Here is a 10863-nt window from a genome sequence, read left to right as displayed (position 1 = left end):
AAACACATCCTTTATACCGTATATACTTAAGTTACCAGAATCATTTTGGCAACTGTTTTTAAGCAAACATTTTATAATATACAGTTAGTATTAATATTAAACTTGTTAGAATAATGAAGCTGAAGTTTTATTAGTAGACAGAAGAATCTTAGGTGACGGGGTTTTAAAATATTATATATTTTTTTCTATTGGCTTACCTGCCACTGCAAGAGTTACCTAAGGCTTTGTGTGACATATTATTGTGGGTCCTTGGGTGGTTTCTGGGCACCTTCTGTTTTCTGCTGCTAGTCCCAGCAGCTCTGGAAGGTTAAAGTTGGGGGTCTTATTTGGTGGGTAACTGATGTCCCTGTGCCTTAAGAGGTTTGGGGGCAGTCAGACTTCCAATGACCCTCCTGCTTGCAGAGCAGGTATGGCTCTGGGCCGGGGCGGGGGGGGGTTAGGTATTTGGGCATTGTTTCACCCAGTGACTGGGCTGTCTGCATTTAAAGCAAGTTCCTGGCAGTGTTTTTCTTTTCAGTTTAGTAGGGTTTTGGGATTTTTTCAGTGCTGAGGTAAGAATCAGGTAAGCTCCAGTGTGAGATTTAGTTTTGACTTTCTCTTTAAGTTTTTCCTGCTGCCCTTTTTTTCTACATTTCTATTGTTAAAGATCTGAAAGGTTTTGAAGCTTTTTCAGCAGATGACAGATGCTAGAGGTTACATAAAGAGGAGGGGAAAATTGAGAAGATACTTGGAGGGATTGAAGGAAGAGTCGGGAGGATGAGGAGAGGTAGCTGGGTTTGGAGATAGGCTGTTTTGGGAGAGGGGAGTGGAGAAGAAGGATGTAATAAGTAGAACAAGTTTGGTAGAGAGAGAGGCAGAGAGAGGGGGTCACCAACGCAGGTTGAAGAAGGCCTGGACATACGGGACTTCACCCCACTTGCTGAGATGCCGACGTAATGGTACTGCAGCTAAGTGCTATTGTCATATTAGAACGAGGGTGATGGTGTAAAGAGAAACTTCAGTTAAGTACAGCGGGAGTGGAGGGAGGTGGTTTACCATCTCACTCACTCCTAGGGTCCAGGACCCTACAGAAGCAGCTCTCCCTCAGCAAGGAATGTTGTCCTGGAGCAGAAAGAGAGTGCTGGAAGAGAAAGAGAGAGGACTTTCTCCTTACCCTGAGGTGATTCGCTGGAGTTGATGAAGTCAGGCAAGTGGGTTTTGAACTTTCTGATGGAGATTTTGTCTCCTGTATTGGTCCCAGGTTTTGAAACCAAAATGTTAGGTTTTTTGACTGGGAAGAGAAGACACCAAAAACTTGATTGGAGGAAGTTTTATTTATGCACAGGTGGAGCCGAAGCCAAAAATGGCGACAGCCCCTTGCAAAGGGGGATACAATTTTATAGCTTTGAGAGGGGGGCTGAGTAAGATAGAGAAGTAAGGAGTTGACATCAGGGGATTGGTTTGCTCAGAGTGGGTAAGATAAGGAGTTGATGTCAGGGGATTGTTGTGTTCAGGGAAAGATAAGGAGTTGACATCAGAGGGGTTATGTTGGGGGTCACAGTTTTGCCTAACACACTTTTTATCTCATAGTGTTCATCAGCCAGCAAGAGCTACCTCCTCAGATGGACGCAGCAGGTTCCATTTCATCCTCAGGGTGGAAGTGGTTTGAAAGAGGAGTGAAACAGACAACTAAGATATTTGTTACCTAAAACAGGGAGCACTAAAAGCATGAAGGACTGGCTAACATTCATGAGTGTGTGCTCACACTTGAGGGGACCACAGGAAGGTGCCTTGACTAATTCCTCCACTTTTTTGGATGATCCAGGGAGGAAGGTGTTAGGTGCTGGTATGACCTACTATCCAGTTCTTCCCACATCACCTCAATGTCCTTTTCTCCTACAGATGTAGCAGTCCCTGAGCAAGAAACTGTGAGCTGTAACATCGCACCTTCAGGAGGATCCCTTACTGGCCTGTTGGGGCAGACTGTGCCTTGGCCCCATCTGGAAAGGTTAGGGTTACAGTGAGAGCTGCTGTCCTGCCTTGCAGAAGATGGCCTGCTGGTTTGTGTCTGAGTGACCCTATCTGACATGTAGGGAGGGGACCGAGGGGAGGCTCAGGGCCTCGCTGCCACCAACCTGGACCAGCACAGTGGGCAATCCAATGCTCCTTCCCAAGGTGGACACATATAGGTAAAAATCAGTGACAAATGGAGGAAGGAAATATAGTAGCTGAGGCGGAAGGAACAAATATACAGGTCAGGTGATGAGGGAAGTGCAGTGTTATGTTGGTGTCTTGAGAGAGATGCAGAGGAGGAGAATGACGCTGACCCTTGGCACAATTCCACAGGATGCCCAAAAGGATGAAGTCATGTTTGCCAAGCTCGCTCTGTCTTTTGGATCCTGAAAATGTTTCACAGAAGCCTGCAGACCTGCATGATATCATTCTGGTCACACAACACGACACTGAGTGGACCGAGTGTTGAAGTCTTTTTGTAACTCCACTAATGTGCTCATAATTTGTGACTGTTATCATTAGGGTTACAGACACTACAGAGGGTATCATTTGGCAGGAATCTGTGAGGACTTTGGATCACAGCAGTCACAATCACTGAGTGACTATAAACCCTGGTGTCTGCTTACAAAGGAACCTGTTTACTTGGTACAGGCCATAACAGTGGCATGCCCAGCATGCCACAGTGCCCTGTGCACAAATACAGAGAACCTGTTGGGAGGATGGAAAGCTACTACACAGGACTGGCTTTCTTATGGGACAAGAGCAAGGAGGTGGTCTGAACTCCCCTGGGGCACAGGCCCACCCTGAGTCTCCATGGCCATGGGACGCCGTGGCACACACCAACGAAATCACATCCAGGTGCAACTAGCACTCATCCACTGTAATATGAGGAACCCAATGATTCTGGGTGCAAAGTACGTGTGCTAACTCATTCAGGCCCTGAGGACAAAATGGCCCCAGTGTGCCATGGCAGCACACCAGCTATGAGACATGAGTATAGGAGCTTTACTGCTTCTGTAAGTCCTTCTAGCAAATTACCCAGTCTCACATATTCTTGCAGACCACCGGTGCAGTCCCTTCCCAGCCCCAGCCAGCATTTGTGGCTGTTTTCTCAGCAGCCCATTCCTGTCTCTACCCAGACTGACAATCCAGGAACCAAGTCCTCTGTATCAACCTTGTCATCAACCCAGGCAGCCAACAGTCATACTCAATGGGTGATGTGGGGAGGAAGAGAAAGGAAGCCAGACACCCTCTGAGCCTCAGTATATCCATCTGTCAAATGGAGCCATTTGGAAAGGGAAGTGGAACGAATACTTGGGCAGGCAGCTGAGGCCCCAGCCCAGCCTGGACCTGGACGAAGAGTGAGGTGGGAGATGCCAGACTGGTTTATTGTAGCTTAGGGTCTCTGGGGGGGTTGGGGGTTGGGGTCTTTAGCGGGGCAAGGCACAGAGCTGGTAGGGGGACGGGGTCACCAAGGAGTAAGAGAGCCCATGGTCACTGGGCTGGGGCTGCCCTGCGGGCACCGAGAAGCTGAAGTGCTGCAGGAGGCAGGTGAAGACGAGGAAGAGCTCCATGCGGGCCAGGGGCTCCCCGAGGCATGCGCGGCGGCCTGTGGGTGAGCACAGGGGTCTCGGTGAGGAGGGGTGGCCAAGGGTTTGCCCATCCAAGACCCCTCAGGAACAGGGCAGGACCCGGCACCCCACGGGCACCTGCTGAGAAAGGTAGAAAGGCTTCTGGCTTCACGAAGCGGCCCTGGGCATCCAGGAAGTGTTCCGGGTGGAAGCGGAAGGGCTTCTCCCAGACGGTCTCATCCTTCAGCACCGATGAAAGGTTGACCACGAGTGTTGTACCCTGTGTAGGAGGTGCCAGGTTCGGAGGAGGGAGTCCTGGGCTGGGGGGTGCCATGAGTGTGCTGGGGGCTCCCATGATTGTTGCCACTGCACGTGCACAGGCACATGCACCCTCTTCGTGGCACACACCTGGAATCCTTCAAGAGAGACTCCACCCAGGAAGCTTCCCTGAACTGTCCCCAGGCTGGGCAGGGGGAGAGTGGCCTGGCTGTACCTTGGGGATGAGGAAGCCCTGGATCTCAGTGTCGCGAGAGGTCATGTGCGGCACGCCCAGGGGGATGATGTCCCCGAAGCGCTGCACCTCGTGGATGACGGCTGTGGTGAAGGGCATGCGCCCCTGGTCCGCCATCTCTGGCCTCCGCCCCTGCCCTATCACCTCGTCGATCTCCCTGTGGACACGACCTGGGCAAAGAAGCACCCAAAAGTGGGTCAAAGCCCAGGCAGCTGGGAGCTGGGAGCTGACATTGCCCTGACCACTGTATTCTCCCTCTGTAGGGGGCAGTGTCCATGTGGAGGAGGGAAAGCTGCTACAGGATCCTGGGCCAAGTCTGGGCAGTGTCCCTGGTGTCCAGAGGAAGATCTGGAACCCCTGCTTGATACTGTCCACCCGAGCACTCCCAGTCCCCACCCCTCACGTCCCAGGCGGGGCTCACCCTGCACGTCCGGGTGCAGGATCATGAGCAGGAGGGCCCAGGACAGCGTGATCGAGGTGGTCACCATCCCTGCCAGGAACAGGTCCGCCACCACCATGCGTAGGTTGGCATCATTGAAGCTGCTCTCGGGGTTCCCCTTGGCCTGGGCCAGGCATACAGGGCCCACTCAGTGGCAGAGGGAGGGGTCTCCCAACAAAGCCCCACCGTGTGCCACTCAGCCTGGCTTCCTGGCCACTGGGCATGCCCAGGTCCCATATCCAGGCCCCTCTGGGCTCTCACACCCACCCCCACATGGTCCCAGGCAGCCCACCTCTCACCTTCTCCACTTCGCCCAGGAAGGCATCGGTCTGGTCGCGGGGGGGTTGGGCCGGGTCCCAGCCCCGCTTGTGCTGGGTGAGCAGCTCATCCAGCAGGTCCATGAGAGCAGTCTGAGCTGGGAAGACCTTGCTGGCCAGCCCCGGGATGCGCAGGAGCACCGGCAATTCATTCATTATCTGTGTGGGTCGCAGCATGGGGCTTTGGGTCCTTTCCATGCTCAGCGCACTTTGGCCAGGCCCCGTCCCAGGCTCCAGGGGCCCTTCTCCTGCCCTGAGCTGGGCCTATTCTTTCGCTCTGCTTCTCCCAGATGTGGCCTTCCTCCCCTCGCCCCCAGGAACAAATCCCCCTCCCTGGAGTGCTCTGCGTGGAACGGCGGTCTCTTCCAGGATCATGCCGGTCTCTAACGTCCGCCTCCTCTTACCTGTTGGAGGAAGACCGACTGCTTAAGTGTGGCCTCCACCAGCCCCAGGAGCTTGTGGAACGTCGGGTCTGTGTACTCGAAGCGGCGCCCGTGGGTGAGGGAGGCGATCACGTTGCACACCGCTTGGTTCAGGAGAAGGTTTGGACTAAAAGGGCGTCCTGTGTGGAGAGGGGATGGTCAGCGTGAGTAGCCGGGCGTGTCCCCGCGCCCTCGGTCCTGCACTCACCGTCACGGTCGGCGAAGGCGGCACAGAGGCAGGCGGCCTCCTCGGTCACCCACTGCTCCAGCGACTTCTTGCCCAGGCCGAAGTCCCGCATGGTGGACACCGAGAAGCGCCGCTGCTCGCGCCACGCGGGCCCGTAGCGCGCGAAGACCACACCTGCAGCGGGGCGGGGCAATCGCGTGGGCGTGGCTACTGCAGGACTCCGCCCTTCACCCCCACCCAACATGCTGCTGCTGCTTCTTCCTCAGGGAGGCCTCAACTCCTCCCTCTGTCCCCCGCACATCCTGCCTGGGCATCCCCACCAGTCCCTCTGAGGCCACGCCCCGTGCCCCAAAGTTGTGGAAGCCCCTACCCCCCAGACCTGCTGCACCCTCCTGCTGCCACTTTCTGCTTGGGTGGTCCTTTTCCTGCTCCACAATGCTCACACCAGTTATACCATATCGACTCTTCTGACCCCTGGGTCACTGCCCTCCTAGCTCCCGCTGGGATGGGATCTCTACCACTGCTAGTGCTTACCTTGTGCCCGGGGCCCGAAGCCCAGCATCTCGTTAATGGGCACAGGAGGGCGGTCTGAGGTGTCCTCACCACAGTGTACCAGCGCCTCCCGCACAGCTGTCAGCCCGTTGAACACGACCACAGGCGTCCAGGCCAGCTGCACGCTGAACACATTCCCGAAGCGGCCCCGCAGCTGCAGGCGGAGGCCCAAGGGTGCCGTTAAGCCCGGGAACTGGCTGGTTGCTCTCCCCAGTCTCACCATGTGTGTCGTGGGGAACCCGAGGACACCTGGGCTCCCTTGGGGTCTCCCCCGCCTCAGGAGTAGGACCTCACCTTGGAGCCCACTCTTCAGAGACAACTTCCCATGAATCACTAAAGTTATCAGTAGCAGTGAAAGTGAGAATGCAAAATATGAAAACCTATGGGATGCAGCAAAAGCTGTACTGAGACGGAAATTCATTGCTCTAAATGCCCACTTTAAAAAGGATAAAGGAGCTAAAACATAGAACTTAACTGAAGAACTGAAGGAACTAGAGAAAGAACAGCAAGCTAACCCTAAAGTAAGTAGAAGAAAAGGAATAACAAAGATTAAAGCACAAGTAATTGAATTGGAGAACAATAAAACAAGAGGGAATCAATAAAACCAAAAGTTGATTCTTTGGTAAGATCAACAAGATTGAGAAACCCTTAGCTAGACTGACAAAATGAAAAAGAGAAAAGATGCAAATAAAATCAGATATGAGAAATGAAAAAGATCATAAGAGGATATTGTGAACAATTGTATGCCAACAAACTAGACAACCTTGATGAAAGAAAATTTCCTAGAAACAGGCAACCAACTTTTACTAACTGGAGAAGAAATGGAAGACCTCAACAAACCAATCACAACTAAAGAGACTCTATCAGTCATCAAAGTCCCTACAAAGAAAATCCCAGGCTTAGATGGCTTCAAGGAAAATTTTAACCATTCCTGCTCAAACTCTTCTGAAAAATTGAAGAAAAAGGAAACAGTACCTAACTCATTCTATGAAGGAAACATCACTCTAATGTCAAAGCCCGATAAAGATACTACAAGAAAGGAAAACTTCAAACCAATCTCTCTAATGTATGTGGATGTAAAAATCCTCAACAAACTACTTGCAAATTGAATTCAACAGCACATTAAAAGAATTGTGCCCCAGGAACAAATGGGGTTTATTCCAGGAATACAAGGGAATTTCAACACAAGAAAATCAATGTAATACAACACATTAACAAATTGAAGGGGAAAAACACTGTCTATCTGAATTGACGGAAAAGGCATGCACAAAATTCAGCATCTTTCATCCTAAAACACTTCAAAAGGTAAGAATCAAAGGAAATTCCTCAAATGATGAGAGCATATGAAAAACTTACAGCCGGCATCATACTCAATGGTGAGAGACTGAAAGTCTCCATAAGATGAGGAATGAGATAAGTGTGCCCACTATCACCACTGTTATTTAACATTGTGCTAGAAGATCTAGTGAGAGACTTTAGGCAAGACAAAGAAATAAAAGCATGCAAATTCGAAAGGAATGTGAAACTCTGATTATCTGTAGATGACATAATCCTATTTGGAAAATCCTGAGAAATCTATGCCATAGCTACTTGAGCTAATAAACAAATTCATCAAAGTGGCAGGACAAGATCAAGATGCAAAATCAGTATATTTCTATACTAGTACTGACCTGAATCAAGATACATCAAAAAAAATCCATTCAAAATAACAACTAAAGGAATGAGTATCTGGAATAAACTTAACCAAAGTGTAAGGACTTGTACAAAGAAAACAAAAACATTGCTAAAGAACCAAAAAAGACCTAAATAGGTTAAAGACAATGGATAGGAAGGCTAAATATTGTTAAGATGTCAATTCTACCCAAATTGATCTACATATTCAATGTAATACCAATCAAAATCCAACAACCTACTTTGCAGACTTGGAAGTTAGTTATAAATTTATTTGGAAGGGAAAGGGGACTCAAATAGCCAAAAGCATCCTAAAAATGAGTGGGAGGACTTACACTTCCTGATTTTAAACCTTATTATGAATACTAATAATACCAACACCACAATAGCAAAATAGCATGGTATTGTCACAGAGAAAGACATATTGATCAATAGAATTGATTGAGAGTTCAAAAATAGTCCTCAGATCTATGGTCAACTGATTTTGAGGGTCCCCAAATCCAGTGAACTGGGACAGAACAGTCTTTTCAATAAATGGTGCTGGGAGAACTGGATATCCATATCCAGAGGAATGAGATGACCCCTACCTCACACCCTCACAATTAAACTAAAACAAAATTAAGTCAAAGTGAAAAAAAGATGAAAATATAAGAGCCAGAACCATAAAACTCCTACAGATAATATAGGGAAACATCTTCAAGACTTAACGACTGGTGGTACGTTCTTAGACCTTACACCCAAAGCACAAGCAATGAAAGAAAAAATAGATAAATGAGAATTCAGGACTGAACACTTCTGTACTTCAGAGGACTTCATCAAAAAGGAGACAAGGAAGCCAACTCAATGGCAGTGAATATTTGGTAACCATATATCTGAGAAGGATTTGATATCCAGTATACACACAGAAATCCTACAACTCAACGATAAAAAGACAACACAATTAAAAAATGGGCAGAGGATATGAATAGACCTTTCTCGAAAGAGGAAATACAGATGGCTAAGAGGCACATGAGAATATCCTCAGTTTCACTAGCTATTAGGGAAAAGGAAACCAAAACCACAATGAGATATCATCTCACACCTATTAGAATGGCCGCTGTTAAACAAAAAGGAAACTACAAAGGTTGGAGAGGATGTGGAGAAAGCAGAACACTTATTCACTGCTGGGGGGAATGTAAAATAGTACAGCTGCTGTGGAGGAGCTTGGTGGTTCTTCAGAAAACTCAATACTGAGTTGCCCTATGACCCAGCAACTATGCTACTCAATACATACCCAACAGATCTGAGAGTAGGGACATGAAGAGACATTTGCACATTGATGTTCATAGCAGCATTACTCACAATTGCCAAAAGATGGAAACAATCCAAGTGTCTGTCAACAGAGGACTGGATAAGCAAAATGTAGTATATATATACAATAGAAAATTATGCAGCAGTAAGAAGAAATGAGGTCCTGAAGTATGTAAAGGATGAACATTGAGGACATAATGCTGAGTGAAGTAATCAGTTATTTTGATTTTGCTAAAAACTAACTAGAACATGTAAACTTAGAGTCTTAAAATGTAGAATATAGGGGACCTGTAGACAGGTAGACAGAAGCTACAGAAGGGGGAGGGGTTACCTAATATTTAGAGAATTGTTAATGAAGTTGAAATTAAATGTTTGGGAATGAATAGAGGTTATAGTAGCTCATCATTTGGATTATAAGTATAGTGACATGTGTAGGTGAATTTGATTGAAAGTGGTTGTTTAAAGTCATGTATGTAAATAAGTTCTTGCAGAAACTACTCCAAATGAAAAAAAATAACAGAAATAGAGGGGTATATGGAAAAAACATAGTTTGCAAACATGGACTATAGTTAGTAATATTTTATATTCTTTCATCAACAGTAACAAATTTACTATACCAATACTATAAGCCAGCAATAGGGGGGATTCAGGGGTATGGGAGGATTTGGGTTTTATTTTGTATTCTTATTTCTGTTCTGGAGTAATGAAAATATTAGAAAATTGTTCATGGGCTTGTATGCTCATCTATGTGATGACTGTGAGCTAGTGGTTGTATAATTTTGATGGTTTGTGTGGTGTGTGAATACATCTCAATATAATTGAAAAAAAAATGTTCAGTAGGCCTCATTCAGTATCTGATTTAACTGATGAGGAAAGAAGTTCAAGGAGTGAGCAGGGAGGCCACAGGCCCCACCGTGGGGACAGATTGGAGCCTGGTCACTTTAACCCTTTCCCCCATAATTTCTTGCTTTAAATGGGGCTCTCCAGTAGGACCCCCTCCCACTGCCTCCCTTCCTCCATTCCCAAGGCCTTTTCTTTGGTTGTCATCAGAGGAACTGACTCAGTTGGATCTTTTATAACCTATGGGCTGTCCAGCTGGATCCCAAACCCACTGCTAAGTCCCAACCACCTGCCGGCTTTGTCGTTTCCACACTTTGCTTTCCCAGCAAGGGTCCCTCCCCAGGAAGCCCCTGACCATCTGCTTCTTCTGGTCCAGCTTCTTGTCCACCCTTTGGCTTCAGCTACCACCTCCTTGTCTAGTGCTAGGAGCACTGCCCAGGACCCCAGCTGTCCCCCAGCCCACCCGCTCTTTCACCTTGCTGAAGCTGTATGGCACATCATTGAAGTCCAGCTGCAGGAAGTTGCCCAGTCCGGGCAGTGGCAGGGGGCCTGGTGGGTAGCGTGGGGCCCAGTGTATGCGCCGGTGCATCAGGTCCAGCAGGAGCAGGAAGATGGTCATGGCCACGGCCAGGGGCGCCAGCACCTCCCCAGTCAGTAGCCCCATGGCTGCCTCACTGCCTACCGGAATCCTGGGCAGGGGAGGAGGTGGGTACGCAGAGAGCCGTCCACACCTGGGAACCCGATCAGACCAGGCACCTTGGATCAGACCAGGAACTCCCAGCACACAGAGTGTTTCCACAGTGGTGCCCTGCCTTTAAAGAGGAGTCAAGGACTGACCTATGCCCTTTGCCCTTACCCAACCTGTTTTAATTGATGATTATATAAGCAGGGAGGAATCATCCACGTCTGTGTGGGGGAGCTCAAAGTTGTTGCTCTTTCCGTTCTTCTCTGGATACCTGCCCAAGTGGGGTAGGAACAGGGGATCTGGAGGGGAAGCAGCCCCCTCCCCAGCTCAGTGCAGGCTGCTTGGAGGGCTCAGGGCTAACACAACCCCATAGAGGATGACTTGAC

At 48.8% G+C, this 10863-nt stretch overlaps 1 protein-coding gene across 1 annotated transcript; it reads right to left on the bottom strand.

Annotated features, from left to right (window-relative positions):
• Window positions 1-1302: 1302 nt before the first annotated feature.
• On the bottom strand, window positions 1303-10592 carry LOC119543002 (cytochrome P450 2D17-like). Its single transcript, XM_037847574.1, has 9 exons — window positions 10268-10592; window positions 5974-6145; window positions 5461-5613; window positions 5235-5392; window positions 4813-4989; window positions 4496-4637; window positions 4057-4244; window positions 3702-3843; window positions 1303-3601 (listed from the first exon to the last, which is right to left on the bottom strand). Exons 1-9 carry the CDS (start codon window positions 10454-10456, stop codon window positions 3423-3425), a joined length of 1500 nt encoding a protein of 499 aa, XP_037703502.1. The 5' UTR covers window positions 10457-10592; the 3' UTR covers window positions 1303-3422.
• Between the last annotated feature and the right edge of the window lie 271 nt (window positions 10593-10863).

Source organism: Choloepus didactylus, chromosome 8, assembly GCF_015220235.1.
Source record: "Choloepus didactylus isolate mChoDid1 chromosome 8, mChoDid1.pri, whole genome shotgun sequence".
Classification (NCBI taxonomy): domain Eukaryota; kingdom Metazoa; phylum Chordata; class Mammalia; order Pilosa; family Megalonychidae; genus Choloepus; species Choloepus didactylus.
Note: the sequence above shows the minus strand (reverse complement) of the source record. Positions and strands in the feature narration are given on the sequence as shown.